The sequence below is a fragment of the Bufo bufo genome, chromosome 8, assembly GCF_905171765.1.
Source record: "Bufo bufo chromosome 8, aBufBuf1.1, whole genome shotgun sequence".
NCBI lineage: Eukaryota > Metazoa > Chordata > Amphibia > Anura > Bufonidae > Bufo > Bufo bufo.
The window spans coordinates 207348088-207367769 of NC_053396.1; the positions used below are offsets into that span (position 1 = coordinate 207348088).

The 19682-nt window shown below is 45.6% G+C and overlaps 1 protein-coding gene across 2 annotated transcripts; it reads right to left on the reverse strand.

Moving 5' to 3' along the window:
* Nucleotides 1-370: 370 nt before the first annotated feature.
* Nucleotides 371-13476, reverse strand: EGFL8 (EGF like domain multiple 8). 2 transcript variants are annotated; one of them, XM_040405772.1, is made up of 9 exons: nucleotides 13472-13476; nucleotides 10379-10458; nucleotides 9410-9538; nucleotides 9080-9192; nucleotides 5703-5798; nucleotides 4472-4645; nucleotides 4308-4372; nucleotides 1068-1230; nucleotides 371-547 (listed from the first exon to the last, which is right to left on the reverse strand). In XM_040405772.1, exons 2-9 carry the CDS (start codon nucleotides 10438-10440, stop codon nucleotides 498-500), a joined length of 852 nt encoding a protein of 283 aa, XP_040261706.1. In that variant the 5' UTR covers nucleotides 10441-10458; nucleotides 13472-13476; the 3' UTR covers nucleotides 371-497. The 2 variants fall into 2 exon arrangements, with proteins under 2 accessions (XP_040261706.1, XP_040261705.1); XM_040405771.1 differs by lacking the exon at nucleotides 13472-13476 and adding an exon at nucleotides 12725-12824.
* Between the last annotated feature and the right edge of the window lie 6206 nt (nucleotides 13477-19682).

A 19682-nucleotide genomic window follows, 5' to 3' on the forward strand; every position in this document is an offset into this window, starting at 1 on the left:
TATGGTATCTCCATAAGGGCTCATGCACACGGCCGTTGCCCACGCCATAGCCGTATTGCAGTCCCCACTTCACGGAACGGATGCACAACGTTCGTGTGCAAGAGGCCTTAGTCAACTGAATTCATACACAGTGTCATCGGTGGTATACAGAGGTACACAGCGACCTCCTAGGAGTCTATAGATGAGCTACTACAGCTCGGAGTCATAATACGGCTGTGTGCATGAGCCCCAACTCTACAGATAACATAACTTACTATGAATGATCCTCCTTTCACATTCAAAGCTACTCCAAAATATAGACGTGCATTATGGGAGTATTTTAGTGATAGTAATGTGTAAAGAAGACTAGATGAATCTGCCCACATTATATACAAATAGTATTTATTGATGATATCATGGCCTCAAGGAATGAGGGTTATAAATAGGAAAAAGGGGACCATAAATAAGTGTCTTCCATGGGGGAGGGGTATAAATAATTAGGGGGAATCTTCGGTGGGTCAGCGCTTCAGATCTATAGGCATCTCAATGTCATTGCTGCGGCAGGAACCTGGAAAAGACAAAGAGAAATCAGATGTAGCTTCACTTGAGGAACAGAACAATCAACAAGGTTTTATAGGACAATGAGGTAGATGGAAGGGAAGTAGGAGTAGAAAAGTGTGGAAATAATTCTAATGGCGCTCTACGTGTTCAGTGGAAACCTCTATTTGTGGGCTACATCCTACTTGTTTTGGGTCCATCCAGGCAGGCACATAGAAACATGGATGAACCATGGTGGACCACCAAGTACTTAATGACTGTCCCAATAACACCTTCTTCTGGATGGTATGAGCACCATCAGTACCCAAACAAGATGGGTGTACAATTGGCCACTGGGCCATTCTATACTTTCACTTGAAAGTTGAGTCACATCAATTCTGGGGATCCTCATTACGGGAGAACTTTCTGGAGGTCACATGGTTCCAATATATGTCATAATGACTGTCTAAGTGAAGGTGATGTTGGGTTGAAAATGGTGGCAGATCCTAGTAGAGAGACCCTCAGGTTCATGGTCATCACCAGTTACTTACATTCTCCCATCTTCTCCTCCATAAACATGAGTTGATCGCTTAGATAATCCACCCGATCCAAACTATGAATCTTCTCCCAGAATTCCTGCACCTGATCCGAGCGGATCTCCGACAGTTTAATGGGGAAGAGTCTCTGCAGGGCGGAGAGGGCGCTGTCCAACTTCTGTAGAACAGAGACATCTTGTAATGGCAGCTTAGGACTCAACCTAAAGAGCTGCAAACTAAGGGTACAGCCTCACGGTCAGGTTTCCTGATGCCGTTTTAGGGGCCAAAATCCAAAGTGGATCATAGAAGAAGGGAAAGCAGATAACTTTTTGCAATTCACTCCTGGCTTTGGCTTCCAAAACTGCATCAGGAAACCTGAATGTATGGACCTACCCTACCCTAGTCTAGAGACTGCGTCAAAAGGATTGGGTCGTGAAACTGTACAGATGGTCTGTCCCAAGATGACAAGTTCTTATGTCCTCCATGCCTCAAGAACTTCTGTTCCGACTATAGATACTGAACCCAGTCTGGATATTAGGATCTGTGGACATTTTGTGGACTGAATTTGGAGGCGTGCAGAGAGGTGACCTTAAAATTTTAAATGTTGGCTATGTTTTTTTTTTTTTTTAGATGTTTGGGCTCTGTCCAAATCTCAGAACCAGGATTGGTATGTATCAATGGAGGTCCCAAGTCATAGGGGACAAGTTAAAGGGGATGTCTAGTTTAGAAAACCAATTGAATAATACCTTGTTAGAGAATTCTGGGTTAAAGGGGTTGTCCGACAGGATTACATTTTGGGGGAAGAATGGTTAAAAAAAACATGAAGCATTATTTCACCTCACTTCCATTCTAATGCTCTTCTGGTCACTGCTCCGCTTCCTGGTCCCAGCTCAACACACAGGAAAAGGCAGGAGATGCCCGTTTGGCCAATCACCGGCTGAGGCGGGTCACTGGTGCGGCCAGTGATTGGTTGAGTGGGGATCAATAAGGCTGATTAATGCTTTATTTTTATATTTTTTTTAACCATTCTGCCACTCATGTCCCTGGAACATAGTAGGAGGGCCCTCTCTTCAAGACCTGCAGACCTGGCATGTCTGTGCATTAAATGGTGTAATTCCTAATCTCTCCTGTGGTGGCGCTGCAGGGAAGTACTACACTTACTGCCAGGTTTCCCAGCAGATCGCTGTTGATCATTGTGGAATATAATGTGACCAGCTTCTTGTCAACGGAAAGGAAGAAGCAATTCTCCAAAATGGAGAGCCCCTTTAATATCTGATCTATAGGGGGTCTCTGCCTGCATAGAGTCTCCTCGCCAGGCTTGGATGCCACGTTTAGATATGTTCTGTGGAAATGCGATTTCAAATAAACTTGAACAGACCGATGAAGGGAAACTCAGCCTCGCACCACGAGCAGCATCAGGTTCCAGTAACTTCACCCTTGCCTGACTTCCTGTGTTTTATTGGCCGGGCTTCAGTTTCCTGTTAGCATTATGCTTAAAGGGGAACTCCGCTCCCACTGAATTGTTCTGCTACATATGAGGATTTGATGATTTTTGTTGCTTGATATAGGAAAAGCCCTGCTGTGCAGATACGGTTATATCCAAAGCACGGGGCTGACCTTATTAAATGTCACCCGACTCCAGTATGGCGGTTGCACCATTATACTGTATTTCAGCCACCAAAATACCGACCTTTTAGGTGGAGCGGTGAGAGATCTGGGCACCCCCAGGTGGTAAGCTCATGTGCCTCCTCCTGACCATTAAAATAATGAGCGCTGTGTTTTAATATACATGTACACAGGCCCAAACTTAGTTGAAGCCAGGAGTGGACATGGACAACATAGGGCCCCTGTGTGAGAGCAATATATTGGCCCCTGCTTGCTAGCTACAGACCGCATTCATAAGAAGTCTAATCTAATAGTAAGGAGCACAGTTTTTTTAAGATGGCAGCGGACCCCCTTACCTTCAGGGCTTCTGTGCAATGGCAGAGCTCGCATCTATAGTATTGCCCGCCCCTGAGGAGCTCCAAATTCCCTGGATAGGCATAAAGTATGTGTAACTATTCTGACCGCCTGCAGCCACCACTAGAGGGAGCTTAAGAGTAGGCTGTATTTTTTATTTTTGCATAGAAGGTAATGCGTCACCGAAGTTCACCAGTTGCGTCACCGAAGTTCACAAAGAAATTAAATTTGTTATGAATTACTTAATCACGAATCACACATTCCATTGTATGTAGAGGCGATCACGCCGCCCCCGTGATTGGACCCCCTCAGATGCCGCGTTCAACAGTCAACGGCATATGACAGTCACGTTGAGGCCTATCGGGGATAAAAAACAAAAAACGACATCCTCACCTCATCCATTTGCTCACGGAGAGGCCGTCGCGGTCTTCTTGATTGAAGGAAATGTGCCAAATCTCGTGCATGACGTCACCATGCCCGGCCAGCGTGGCGACGTCGCAAGAGATTTGGCGCGTTTTCTTCAATCAAGATGGCCGAGACGGACTCTCCGAGAACAAATGGATGGGGTGAGTATGTATTTTTTTTTCTTTTTTGCTGCCATTTGAGGAAAAATTGATTCGTTGCCACGAAGCGCGAGGAAATTTAGCTTCGTGATGAATCAAAATTTTTCCTGAAATTCAGATCGAAGTCCACTTCGCTAACTTTGATTCACTCAACACTAGTAATAATAATAATAATCATGAAGTATGCAATAAGCTCCCACGCTCCCCCTAGTGGTGGCTTCAGGCAGCCAGAATATGCCCATTCAGGTGCATTATAGAGCTTTGTATTAGAGAAAGTAGACTGCTATAAAGCTACATGAAGCAATTATTAGCGGCATCTATAAAACATTTTTGTGATGGGCTTCAGCGGACACTAGGCCTCCCACTAAAATGTTCCTCCAAGTCCCAGTCGAGGGACTGTCCTGTATTCGGCTGCACCTGTGACTACTTTCAGCACAGTGCCATGGTCACGACCTTGTGGTGCCTTTTGGTCCAACAGCCCAGGAGGCACAGATCAGAAAGGGACCGCAATCATCGGTCACCCTCCTCCATCTGCCCCCTTTCTACTGTTTATAGTAGTGGAGTAACACATGGCTGCAGGATCAGACTACACACCGGGTTTGTTTGTAGTCTGTTTCCATGGAGACACATTGATCTATTTGCTGCCTTTCCTTCATTTGCTTAGTTTTAGATGCCCTCTAGGGATAAAAGAAAGGCGGCCACGTGAGTGGACATACCGATTTTGCACACTCACCTGCTCCAGGGATGTCACAAGGCTGCGGAGGTCCTGCACCTCGTTAGAGAGTTTATTCGAAGACTCTGTAAAGAAAGCGTTCACAAGGACACAGGCATAAGAATTGAAAGATGACAAATGGTCGGGTGTAATGCAGCCTAGCCTAGTCCTCCCCACACAGTTACCTTCAGGTTGTTGGGCCAGTACAGACACTTGGGGCTTGTTCTCCTTGGTTTTTATACAGGATCTTCCATCTTCCCCCAGAGCATATCCCGGGTTACAGTCACAGCGGAAGCTGCCCCTCGTATTGATGCACACTTGGGGGCAGTAACGGGACGGGCGGCGACACTCATCTATATCTAAGGAGAGAAGGAGGACAACTGAGACTTGTCTTATAAAACGTTATAAAATATGAGATAAATAAGTCTACATGGAGATATTTTTGGAAAATACCCAAAATCTTGACTTTATGAATGTTCTCCTGGAGACTTCCATGGTAAACTCCTCCTGCCATCACCCTCAGACCCATCCATCTGACCATACACCATTCTAATGGGGGGGGGGGGGGTTATGCCCAGGGAACTACCCATGTAATGTTTGACTTTTTCTTTCTGTTGCTATAAATGTGTTATACACATAAGGAGTTTCCTTTATTTGCAGGACGCTGTCCCTTTAAGAGGAAGTTCCTAGCGGTGACTGGCAGCATTGTGTTACATGTATTCAGCCTGTGTGTTATATTGAAGTGTGGTGTGTCACCTTGTCTGCATGTAATTTATTAGGTCTTGTAGTGTTCACTCCTGACACTAGGTGTCACTGTTCCACATTATTTAAGGGTATGTAGCAGGGATCAGGAGTAGTGTGTAGCTGAAGCCACATGGTGTGAGAGGGGAGGCTGCTGTAACAAGCCGCAGGTCCTTAATATGAGGTCAGGTCAGAAAGGTGCAGAATGTCAAAAGGGGATTGCGAGGAGACACTGACCGGTCAGCAGAGATGCTGGACTGGCCTGGTTCAAGTATGAGTGATTTCCACCACTGTAGATTGAGTGCATTTCTTTGTATGGTGGATACGCTCAGATGAACCCGACCACGAAGTGAATGAACATTCACCTGCAACTCAAGCTTGACTGGACAATATAGATCCCTTAAAGTGGTACGGACCTATAGCCAACACTGCGTTTAGTTGCCATAGGTTTGCCCAAGCTGTAAAAAGCTACCACATGAAACTAGAAATCGTTGGTGCCCTCTCCATGAATGCTGTTAGTTCTGTGTGTCTAATGCCAAAGAAAATAATGCTTGCATGTACTTCCCCTTTAAGACGTTTCTATGACATGTTTGACAATTTGATGGACCAGCGCCCCCCAGGGGCCAGAGTATTATGTATGTATTAAAAAATGGCTTTACAAAAACAATGACTCACCCACGTGGCAGTACCTTCCTCCCCACCCTGCGGGGCAGCGACACATGTTGGGCTTGACACACGTCCCATCGTTCTGACAAGGTTTACGGCAAACAGCTGAACGTACAAAGAAACAATAAAGATTGAGAGAAAAAGACACATAAATATCAGCCTCAGAATAACAAGAACCTGCAAAAGGTAGCAAGCGTAGGGATCAGCAGTCCTAATGACAGCCGCTCCTATCAGTCCATAACAAGGGAATCAGCTGCTCCTACTGTATCAGTCCCAGGCAAACATAGGGATTGACACTCTGAATGACAGCTGCTCCTATCAGTCTATAACAAAGGAATCAGCTGCTCCTACTGTATCAGTCCCAGACAAACATAGGGATTGACACCCTGAATGACAGCCGCTCCTATCAGTCCATAGCAAAGGAATCAGCTGCTCCTACTGTATCAGTCCCAGGCAAACATAGGGATTGACACTCTGAATGACAGCCGCTGCTATCAGTCCATAACAAAGGAATCAGCTGCTCCTTCTGTATCAGTCCCAGGCAAATATAGGGATTGACACTCTGAATGACAGCCGCTCCTATCAGTCCATAACAAGGGAATCAGCTGCTCCTACTGTATCAGTCCCAGGCAAAACATAGGGATTGACACTCTGAATGACAGCTGCTCCTATCAGTCCATAACAAAGGAATCAGCTGCTCCTACTCTATCAGTCCCAGGCAAACATAGGGATTGACACTCTGAATGACAGCTGCTCCTATCAGTCCATAACAAAGGAATCAGCTGCTCCTACTGTATCAGTCCCAGGCAAACATAGGGATTGACACTCTGAATGACAGCCGCTCCTATCAGTCCATAACAAAGGAATCAGCTGCTCCTACTGTATCAGTCCCAGGCAAACATAGGGATTGACACTCTGAATGACAGCCGCTCCTATCAGTCCATAGCAAAGGAATCAGCTGCTCCTACTGTATCAGTCCCAGGCAAACATAGGGATTGACACCCTGAATGACAGCTGCTCCTATCAGTCCATAACAAAGGAATCAGCTGCTCCTATTGTATCAGTCCCAGGCAAACATAGGGATTGACACTCTGAATGACAGCTGCTCCTATCAGTCCATAACAAAGGAATCAGCTGCTCCTACTGTATCAGTCCCAGGCAAACATAGGGATTGACACTCTGAATGACAGCTGCCCCTATCAGTCCATAACAAAGGAATCAGCTGCTCCTACTGTATCAGTCCCAGGCAAACATAGGGATTGACACTCTGAATGACAGCTGCTCCTATCAGTCCATAACAAAGGAATCAGCTGCTCCTACTGTATCAGTCCCAGGCAAACATAGGGATTGACACCCTGAATGACAGCTGCCCCTATCAGTCCATAACAAAGGAATCAGCTGCTCTTACTGTATCAGTCCCAGGCAAACATAGGGATTGACACTCTGAATGACAGACACTCCTATCAGTCCATAACAAAGGAATCAGCTGCTCCTACTGTATCAGTCCCAGGCAAACATAGGGATTGACATTCTGAATGACAGCTGCTCCTATCAGTCCATAACAAAGGAATCAGCTGCTCCTACTGTATCAGTCCCAGGCAAACATAGGGATTGACACTCTGAATGACAGCCGCTCCTTCCTGTCACCAAAAATATAGGGACTGGCAGTTCTAATGACAGCCGCTCCTATCTGTCCATAACAAAGGAATCGTCAGTCTTAGGCCTCATGCACACGAACGAATATAGGATATATGGATAGGATGCGGAACCATTCATTTAAATGGGTCCGCAAAAAATGTGGACAGCACACCGTGTACTGTCCGTTTCGTACCCCGCAAAAAAGATAGAACATGTCCTATTCTTGTCCGTTTTGACATTGTTACAATGGATCCGCAAAAAAAAGGGATGCAACACAGACGTCATCCGATCTTTTGTTATACACACCAACTATTGACCTGATTGGACAGATATTGGCCAGATAATCTGTTGGTGTAATGCAGCTTTACAACTTAACCTAGTTTTGTCTTTTTTGTCTGATTTCTTTCGGAGAGGTGGCTTGAACTGCACAACTACCAACTGCTACATGCTTCTCAGAGCTCGTTCCGTTTTTTTTACAGGTTTGTATGCAGAATCATTCACTTCAATGGGTCCGCAAAAAAAAACGCATGTCCTCCGTTTTTTTTTTACAGATCCGTGTGCATGAGCCCTCAATGTGAGAGTTCAGGCTTTTTTTTCTCAGAGGTGTGACAGTCTACTGCAGGGGTCAGCAACCTGCAACACTCCAGCTGCTGCAAAACTACAACTCCCAGCATTCAAGCTTGCTTGGCTGTTCTTGTAACGGCTATAGAAGTGAATGGAGCATTCTGAGAGTTGTAGTTTCAGAACAGCTGAAACCCTGGTTTACAGTGATAACCAAGGACCAGGGGCGCACCACCAATGAGGCCAGGTGAGGCAATCGCCCCAGGCAGCACCAGGTAGGGGCAAGCAAAAGGGGCATGGGCAATGAGCTCTTTCATTGTGGCAAAAGGGTTAGGTTAAGAAATTGGCATTGGGGCAGTTTTCGCCTCAGGCAGTAGAAAGGTTAGGTGCCCTGCCAAGGACTGTAAATTTACAGAAAACTTTTTCCATTGCTGATGTCATGATTTTGAGAAGTTTTCTAATATACTTGGCATGGCTTCGATATTCTGCTTCTTGTATTTACACACATACATCTGCACTGCTTATTGCGACCACTAGGGGGCAGTATTAAGGCATGTTCTATTGAAGTCTCCGTACCATGGTGGGGACAGTGAGCATTAGGAATACAGACATAGTGAACACTACAGATGAAACGGAGACCCAGAGACTTACAAAATATATTAGAAAAATGTTCCAAATCATCTACACTTTCAGTTTCTTAGAAGGAAACTTGTGATGGTAGTCTCTCACTTTAAGGCCTCCTGCTTCCCGTTGCCGTATTGCGGACCGCATATGCAGATCCGCAATACACGGGCGCCGTTCTGTGGCCATTCCGCATCACGGATGCTGACCCATTCACTTCAATGGGTCCGCAAATCCGGAGATGCGGAATGGTGCGGAATGGAAACCCTAGGGGAGCATGACGGAGTGCTTCCGTGGGGGTTCGTCCCGTACTTCCGTTCCGCAAAAAGATAGAACATGTCCTATCTTTTTGTGGAACGGCCGGATCGCGGACCCATTAAAGTGAATGGGTCCGCTATCCGCTGTGGCTGCCCCATGGACGGTGTTCGTGCGTTGCGGCCCACATTTTTCCGGCCGCAGCACGACCACGGGGCGCACACGTTCGTGTGCAGGAGGCCTTAGCGATGAACTTTCTCCGAGTGTCACAAACCCTTCCACTATTACTAGTTGTCCCTTCTAGGTCTCACCTTCCTCGCAGGATTCAGAATTCGGTTCCTTTTTCTTCCATCCCGGGCAACAAATGGAATTTACCTTTAAGATTTCCCTTTTCACCTGCCGGACTAACACGGAGTACACTGTCCTAAAAGACGCAGACACACACAGTATATAATGTATACATCTAGTCCGTGCACAATTGTACAGGCGGATATGCATGCTGTCTCCCTGTTCCACCACCCTCCCAGGATCAGGCTAAGTTGCAATACCAGACATGGCCTAAAAGTAAGGGTGGCGCTGTTTTAAACATTTCTAATCCTTTTTTTTTTACCTTACCTACCCACACTGAGCCCCCAACTTACCTGTAGGTGCTGCAGGTACGATGACCCGGACACATTGTGATATAAGGCTTGTACACTGGCTGAATGAATGTCTCATTGTGTATAACTGGAATCCTCTCCACCTCTCTGGAACAGACGCCTGTAAAAGAGCTGCAAGAAAGCATGCGTGAGGGCTAGACCCGGAGTTACCTGAACGCCTTTTCTAGACAAAAAAACCCCACAGTATTTTCATGCACCCACCACTAGGGGGAGCTCAATACAAAGAGATTATTTCTGCTTCCATTATATGGTGACTGTATCACTTCCTATGCATTGAGCTCCCCCTAGTGGTGGCTGCGGGCAGACAGCTTTGTAACAGAAGGGAAGCCGATTTACCAATGTATTTTTGCAGGTTGTCGGAGAAATATGGTGGTCAGAATGAGCGCCGTATTTATGTAGCACTTAAAGTGAAGGGCGCATTTTTTTTACTGCAATTTTTTTATAACACAAATTCTGAAATCTGGGTTGTTTCGCTTTGCGTTGCCTGTGAGAGATTGTCGCATGTGTACTGGGAGACTGGGTGGGGCAGGGGGGCCCATGCTAAGTTTTTCTATAGGGCCCTATGAGATCCGGGTACATCAATATTAAATTCCCAGAAAATCCCTTAATTAAACATTACCCTAGTATAGTCTACAAGGTGAATCAATGTGTGGCTTTGAAAGGGAACTGCGCTGCCATCTGGTGGCCATTTGTGATGTAGTGAAATGTCTATAAAATACAAACTAAGCTGTGGATGACGGGGTGAGCGGGGGCAGCAGGACTCATGAGCTTTCTCTAGGAGTCCTGGTAAAGCCGATATCCCTGAGCTCAGCCCCTCGCGGAGGAGATCGGGCAGATTTACTTTATCGACATCTCAAGTTACCGCAATAAACGTAAAAAACCCACAATCATTATAGAAGAATACCCTACAGCCAGGCCATGCATCCTCATAGGGATATCGAGTTCTCTCACCTGGACTCTTGTGCCTGCACCGACACCCCCAACAGCAAGACGAGCGCCGACCAGACGGACATGGCGATGGCTGGACCCACCTATGGCGAATACAATAAAAAAATATTTTTTTTAAATACAATGTATGCGGGTGGGGGGGAGTAGTTCTATGATCTATAATGCATACAGTGCAGCCTTTTTGAGGGGATCAACCAAAATTGCATTGAAATGTGGTCTTGTGAAGGGGGGTGGTGGTCTTCTCAAAGAATAGGCCAGTATACCTAATATATGGTCTGGATACGGGAGTGGAGAGGTTTCCCTATAGAAGCATTGATACCTCTCTCTCGCTTAGCGATGCGTTGGTTCATCCTAGAGAAAAAGTACTTTTAATCCATATGCTAATGAGCCGTTAAGTGCACCGAGGGCGGTCCTGAGCCACTCTGTGTGCACTCCTCCTCCTCCTCCTGCTTCCTCTGCCAGCCCCTGATTGATCGGGGGAGGTTCTTGCACAGTCACCTGGTCCTGTCAATCAAGAAGGAAAGGGAGGAAGAGGAACAAGGGTGCACACAGCGACTTGGGCCCGCCCTTGGTGCACTTAACTGCTAATTTACATATGAATTAAAAGTCCTATTGCTCCAAGCAAGCAAGGGATCGCCAAGTGAAAAGTATCATTAAATTCATCTGAGCTAACCCTACGAGGCGTCGTGCCTGGTGTCACAGGAAATCTCCCGGGGACTCCCTTTAAGGGGAAGGTTGTAGCCAGGGGGAGGTATTTAAAGGGAAGCTTTACTTTTAGAGACATTTCATTTTAAAAGGACCCGTCCCCTCTCCTGACGTGACTGTTTGAGTAACTACTTGCATTCCCCACGTCATACCAATTTTGGAGCCTCTATTCTTATGACTCTGCCCGTGCCGTTCCTTTATTATTCCTGCTAGAAGTCTACAAATAAATTGCCAGCAGTCTGTAGTAAAGGTCCTGCTGGGTGTTACCAGTATCGGTAAGTGCTGCCAGTGTAATACTGTGCAGGGACACCCCCCCGCTGACTGGTAACAGCCATCTGTACCTTTACTGCAAGCTGCTGGTGATTCATTCATAAACTTCTAGCAGGAATAAGATGGGAACGGCATAAGATAGAACTGTTATTACACGGGGGAGGCGAGTAGCTATTACAGCAGACCTGACAGCTCCTCTCTAAGCAACTACATAATAGTAACTTCTTCCAACATATCTGACAGTAAGGGCCACTCAATAACGTTTCCAGGGGCCCCGCATAGACCGTGCAGCTCTGAATGCAGACAAGTCATTGTCATTGACACTTAGCACTGGGAAAAGATCAAAAACTTCACAAAACGGAAAATCATGTTTCCTTATCAACAGCTTTTCCTCCTCAGTCTTATATTTCCTGCCCTGCTCATTATGGAAACCAGAGGGGTCTTCTACGAAGAGGAAGCGGCGCCGATCGGCGACTGCAGGGAAACCGTTCATTCAGCCCAATACAAGAAAATGTAAAAATCAATTTTATAATAATTTAAAAAAAGATATATTTTATTTTTATATGAAGATATTACAGTACATTCAAGGGAGCCCATACCATAGAGACGGCTCCTGTAATTGGGGTCCCCCTGGGGGGGTGGTGAGGACCTGCCCTGGGATGGTCTGCGTACGTGCGACAAAGTTAGGGTGCGAAAATAGTGCTTAAAAATGGCTCCTGTTATGGGTCCAGTGTCAAGAAGCAGCTGAAAGGGGTCCCATTTTCGTATCAGTCTCCCATAATGAAAGCATATAAAAAGTGCATCCGTTAGTTTGTTTTTGTTGCATTTTTGTAGCACAAAAAGTTACAAAAATACAAAGTGCAACAAATAAACATAGTATTCTTGTAGGAAATCCTACAGTTTTCCATTTCATTATATGAAAGATCTGACAGCTGCACAAAAGAAGCCCTAAAATGTCCTATGTGAACACGGCCAGGGAAGGGGGTCTCCTATAAAAACTGTTCAAATACAGAATACTAGGAAGTCATAACATTATAATAAAAGCAGCAAAACGTCCAGCGTACGGGAAAGGGCGGCGGAAAACCAGAAATGTATCCAGTGGGAATCCCTATGAGCTATGGGGGGGGGGGGGGGGGGGAGCATAAAAATCCAAAAACTGGATAAAAACAAGAACAACAGCCGCACAGATGCAGCAGAGCTGAGAGTGAATGCAGCAGAGATGAGTTTGATATCACGATCTGTGGTTTTTGCACAGGAAGGCAAATGCAGTACAGAGAGTCGTCTCAAGAGTAGAAGCTCAGCTCTGCTACATCTGTAGCACAGTCCCAGGGAACTATACTATGGCACATGCAGCAGGAGGATGAATGCACTCACTGTGACCGGTGTGACTGTCCAGGCGGAATAGTCTCACGTTGTGCCCTGCAGAGAAGAGGAGAGAGACTGTGAGAGGAGGAAGTGCACGCCCCTGATACACAATGACTCCCCTCGCCTGCTCCTGATGGGCGACCAGCTTCAAGGGTGACCCCAGAAGTACTCAGAGATGCCCTGACCCCGGGCAACATTCCACATTCTCCCTGTCACCACTTTGTGCAGTTGTGCCCTAATGTGCCCCCTTTGATATCCCACAGGGATAACCTTCAGAGGTGCCCCATAAATGTGCCCAGGGGGGAGCCCCTAGCCTTTCTGCTGCCCCCCCCCCATGCCAATTTCATAACCGAACCCCTTGAAAGTGCTCATTGCCCATGGCCCTTCCGCTGCCCCCCCCCCTCCTCTTGCCCCTCGCCTCGTTGGCAGTGCAACCCTGAATGTGCCCCGTAATGAGCCGCCCTACACTAAGAAGGAGCAATGTGAAGACCCCATCAAACAGCCACCATAGCTCTGCCTCCTACCAGTGCACCATGGAGGAATGTCTGAACTACGGTGCCCACTTTGTACCCAAACCTTTCCGAACCCCATGGGTTTTGGTAATTTCCCCCCCCATGACAGGTGATCAAGGACCATCCAGAGTCACAGCTCTGCTTTGTATCGCCCAGAGGGAATACTTAGTACTCGCCCACGGCAGAGCGGCATGTTGGCACTGCCCCGTTGCCCTGCACCTCACCTTGAATTATGCATAATAACTGTGAACAGTGGAAAATTCCTCCCTTTTCCTGCCTGAGGTTCCACCCAATGTTTGGCACCTCCATGGGCACCCTCCTGACCCGCCCACACTGACCTGTCTGTAACCCTGTGGTACGTGTTGGGACGGCGCCCCTGTCCTGGGCGATCGGCGTGCTGTGACTGGGACGCACATTCCACAGACTCTTCATTTACAGGTTTACCTTCCAGATACCTGACCCTTAGCGACGCTTCACATCACGTTTTCCCATCCTTTTAAAACGTATACGTTAAATGGACGCCTCAGACTTATGCCGTGCAGTGCCATCCACTCACCATAGAGACTGTGGAAGTTACTCCGTGCAGCGCCGCGCTGTTCTCTTTTTCTGCAGTTCCAGCAACTTGCTCCACATGATATTATATTAAACATTATTCCTGCTGTGTGCATTATCTCTCTAGTATGACATCACTGTGTGCACTGTACATGTACTGTGACATCACTGTGTGCATTATCTCTCTAGTATGACATCACTGTGTGCACTGTACATGTACTGTGACATCACTGTGTGCACTGTACATGTACTGTGACATCACTGTGTGCACTGTACATGCACTATGACATCACTGTGTGCACTGTACATGTACTGTGACATCACTGTGTGCATTATCTCTCTAGTATGACATCACTGTGTGCATTGTACATGTACTGTGACATCACTGTGTGCATTATCTCTCTAGTATAACATCACTGTGTGCACTGTACATGCACTGTGACATCACTGTGTGCATTATCTCTATAGTATGACATCACTGTGTGCACTGTACATGTACAGTGACATCACTGTGTGCACTGTACATGTACTGTGATATCACTGTGTACACTGTACATGTACTGTGATATCACTGTGTACACTGTACATGTACTGTGACATCACTGTGTGCATTATCTCTCTAGTATGACATCACTGTGTGCACTGTACATGTACTGTGACATCACTGTGTGCACTGTACATGCACTATGACATCACTGTGTGCACTGTACATGTACTGTGACATCACTGTGTGCATTATCTCTCTAGTATGACATCACTGTGTGCACTGTACATGCACTGTGACATCACTGTGTGCATTTTCTCTCTAGTATGACATCACTGTGTGCACTGTACATGTACTGTGACATCACTGTGTGCACTGTACATGTACTGTGACATCACTGTGTGCACTGTACATGCACTGTGACATCACTGTGTGCACTGTACATGTACTGTGACATCACTGTGTGCACTGTACATGTACTGTGACATCACTGTGTGCATTATCTCTCTAGCATGACATCACTGTGTGCACTGTACATGTACTGTGACATCACTGTGTGCATTATCTCTCTAGTATGACATCACTTTGTGCACTGTACATGTACTGTGACATCACTGTGTGCATTATCTCTCTAGTATGACATCACTGTGTGCACTGTACATGTACTGTGACATCACTGTGTGCACTGTACATGTACTGTGACATCACAGTGTGCATTATCTCTCTAGTATGACATCACTGTGTGCACTGTACATGTACTGTGACATCACTGTGTGCACTGTACATGTACTGTGACATCACTGTGTGCACTGTACATGCACTATGACATCACTGTGTGCACTGTACATGTACTGTGACATCACTGTGTGCATTATCTCTCTAGTATGACATCACTGTGTGCACTGTACATGCACTGTGACATCACTGTGTGCATTTTCTCTCTAGTATGACATCACTGTGTGCACTGTACATGTACTGTGACATCACTGTGTGCACTGTACATGCACTGTGACATCACTGTGTGCACTGTACATGTACTGTGACATCACTGTGTGCACTGTACATGCACTGTGACATCACTGTGTACACTGTACATGTACTGTGACATCACTGTGTGCATTATCTCTCTAGCATGACATCACTGTGTGCACTGTACATGTACTGTGACATCACTGTGTGCATTATCTCTCTAGTATGACATCACTGTGTGCACTGTACATGTACTGTGACATCACTGTGTGCACTGTACATGCACTGTGATATCACTGTGTACACTGTACATGTACTGTGACATCACTGTGTGCATTATCTCTCTAGTATGACATCACTGTGTGCACTGTACATGCACTGTGACATCACTGTGTGCATTATCTCTCTAGTATGACATCACTGTGTGCACTGTACATGTCCTGTGACATCACTGTGTGCACTGTACATGCACTGTGATATCACTGTGTACACTGTACATGTACTGTGACATCACTGTGTGCATTATCTCTCTAGCATGACATCACTGTGTGCACTGTACATGCACTGTGACATCACTGTGTGAATTATCTCTCTAGTATGACATCACGGTGTGCACTGTACATGTACTGTGACATCACTGTGTGCATTATCTCTCTAGTATGACATCACTGTGTGCACTGTACATGCACTGTGACATCACTGTGTGCACTGTACATGTACTGTGACATCACTGTGTGCATTATCTCTCTAGTATGACATCACTGTGTGCACTGTACATGTAATGTGACATCACTGTGTGCATTATCTCTCTAGTATGACATCACTGTGTGCACTGTACATGCACTGTGACATCACTGTGTGCATTATCTCTCTAGTATGACATCACTGTGTGCACTGTACATGTACTGTGACATCACTATGTGCACTGTACATGTACTGTGACATCACTGTGTGCATTATCTCTCTAGTATGACATCACTGTGTGCACTGTACATGTACTGTGACATCACTGTGTGCATTATCTCTCTAGTATGACATCACTGTGTACACTGTAGATGTACTGTGACATCACTGTGTGCACTGTACATGCACTGTGACATCACTGTGTGCATTATCTCTCTAGTATGACATCACTGTGTGCATTGTACATGTACTGTGACATCACTGTGTGCATTATCTCTCTAGTATGACATCACTGTGTGCACTGTATATGCACTGTGACATCACTGTGTGCATTATCTCTCTAGTATGACATCACTGTGTGCACTGTACATGCACTGTGACATCACTGTGTGCATTATCTCTCTAGTATGACATCACTGTGTGCACTGTATATGCACTGTGACATCACTGTGTGCATTATCTCTCTAGTATGACATCACTGTGTGCGCTGTACATGTACTGTGACATCACTGTGTGCACTGTACATGTACTGTGACATCACTGTGTGCACTGTACATGTACTGTGACATCACTGTGTGCATTATCTCTCTAGTATGACATCACTGTGTGCACTGTACATGTAATGTGATATCACTGTGTGAATTATCTCTCTAGTATGACATCACTGTGTGCACTGTACATGTACTGTGACATCACTGTGTGCACTGTACATGCACTGTGACATCACTGTGTGCATTATCTCTCTAGTATGACATCACTGTGTGCATTGTACATGTACTGTGACATCACTGTGTGCATTATCTCTCTAGTATGACATCACTGTGTGCACTGTACATGCACTGTGACATCACTGTGTGCATTATCTCTCTAGTATGACATCACTGTGTGCACTGTATATGCACTGTGACATCACTGTGTGCATTATCTCTCTAGTATGACATCACTGTGTACACTGTACATGTACTGTGACATCACTGTGTGCACTGTACATGCACTGTGACATCACTGTGTGCATTATCTCTCTAGTATGACATCACTGTGTGCATTGTACATGTATTGTGACATCACTGTGTGCATTATCTCTCTAGTATGACATCACTGTGTGCACTGTACATGCACTGTGACATCACTGTGTGCATTATCTCTCTAGTATGACATCACTGTGTGCACTGTACATGCACTGTGACATCACTGTGTTTATTAGGCTACTTTCACACTTGCGTTTTTGCTGGATCCGGCAGGGTTCAGCAAAAACGCTTCCGTTACTGATAATACAACCATCTGCATCCGTTATGAACAGATCCGGTTGCATTATCTTTAACATTGCCAAGACGGATCCGTCATGACCCACGATGCAAGTCAATGGGGGACGAATCCGTTTTCTATTGTGTCTTGCATTGTGGGTCATGACTGATCCGTTTTCCTCCGCATCCCAGGACGGGAAGCAAACCTCAGCATGCTGCAAACCGCTCTCCGGTATGAGAATGGAACGGAATGCATCTTGGAGCGCTCCGTTCTGTTACGTTTTGTCCCCATTAAGAATGAATGGGGACAAAACGGAAGCGGTTTTTTTCCGGTATTGAGACCCTATGACGGATCTCAATACAGGAAAGTATTAACACTAGTGTGAAAGTAGCCGGACTTCATTACTGGAACATCGCTGTGTTTTTTTTAATTTTTTATCTTCGTGACATTGTGTTCATTATCCCTGTATTGTGATATCACTGTGTGCATTATTCCTGTACTCTGACATCACTGTGTGCATTATTCCTATACTCTGACATCACTGTGTGCATTATTCTTAAACTCTGACATCACTGTGTGCATTATTCCTGTACTCTGACATCACTGTGTGCATTATTCCTGTACTCTGACATCACTGTGTGCATTATTCCTATACTCTGACATCACTGTGTGCATTATTCCTGTACTCTGACATCACTGTGTGCATTATTCTTAAACTCTGACATCACTGTGTGCATTATCTCTCTAGTATGACATCACTGTGTGCACTGTACATGTACTGTGACATCACTGTGTGCATTATCTCTCTAGTATGACATCACTGTGTGCACTGTACATGTAATGTGACATCACTGTGTGCATTATCTCTCTAGTATGACATCACTGTGTGTACTGTACATGTACTGTGACATCACTGTGTGCACTGTACATGCACTGTGACATCACTGTGTGCATTATCTCTCTAGTATGACATCACTGTGTGCATTGTACATGTACTGTGACATCACTGTGTGCATTATCTCTCTAGTATGACATCACTGTGTGCACTGTACATGCACTGTGACATCACTGTGTGCATTATCTCTCTAGTATGACATCACTGTGTGCACTGTATATGTACTGTGACATCACTATGTGCATTATCTCTCTAGTATGACATCACTGTGTGCACTGTACATGCACTTTGACATCACTGTGTGCATAATCTCTCTAGTATGACATCACTGTGTGCACTGTACATGTACTGTGACATCACTATGTGCACTGTACATGTACTGTGACATCACTGTGTGCATTATCTCTCTAGTATGACATCACTGTGTACACTGTAGATGTACTGTGACATCACTGTGTGCACTGTACATGCACTGTGACATCACTGTGTGCATTATCTCTCTAGTATGACATCACTGTGTGCATTGTACATGTACTGTGACATCACTGTGTGCATTATCTCTCTAGTATGACATCACTGTGTGCACTGTACATGCACTGTGACATCACTGTGTGCATTATCTCTCTAGTATGACATCACTGTGTGCACTGTACATGCACTGTGACATCACTGTGTGCATTATCTCTCTAGTATGACATCACTGTGTGCACTGTACATGCACTGTGACATCACTGTGTGCATTATCTCTCTAGTATGACATCACTGTGTGCACTGTACATGCACTGTGACATCACTGTGTTTATTAGGCTACATTCACACTAGCGTTTTTGCTGGATCCGGCAGGGTTCAGCAAAAACGCTTCCGTTACTGATAATACAACCGTCTGCATCCGTTATGAACAGATCCGGTTGCATTATCTTTAACATTGCCAAGACGGATCCGTCATGACCCACGATGCAAGTCAATGGGGGACGAATCCGTTTTCTATTGTGTCTTGCATTGTGGGTCATGACTGATCCGTTTTCCTCCGCATCCCAGGACGGGAAGCAAACCTCAGCATGCTGCAAACCGCTCTCCGGTATGAGAATGGAACGGAATGCATCTTGGAGCGCTCCGTTCTGTTACGTTTTGTCCCCATTAAGAATGAATGGGGACAAAACGGAAGCGGTTTTTTTCCGGTATTGAGACCCTATGACGGATCTCAATACAGGAAAGTATTAACACTAGTGTGAAAGTAGCCGGACTTCATTACTGGAACATCGCTGTGTTTTTTTTAATTTTTTATCTTCGTGACATTGTGTTCATTATCCCTGTATTGTGATATCACTGTGTGCATTATTCCTACAGTATACTCTGACATCACTGTGTGCATTATTCTTATACTCTGACATCACTGTGTGCATTATT

What these genes read in the sequence shown, in the direction of transcription:
- EGFL8 (XM_040405772.1), bottom strand. Translation starts at nt 10,440, where the DNA reads ATGTCCGTCTGGTCGGCGCTCGTCTTGCTGTTGGGGGTGTCGGTGCAG. An exon ending in CGTACCTGCAGCACCTACAG is followed by an intron (nt 9,193 to 9,409) that starts GTAAGTTGGGGG and finishes TGCGTCTTTTAG; the next exon opens with GACAGTGTACTCCGTGTTAG. An exon ending in ACTGGCCCAACAACCTGAAG is followed by an intron (nt 4,373 to 4,471) that starts GTAACTGTGTGG and finishes CTTTCTTTACAG; the next exon opens with AGTCTTCGAATAAACTCTCT.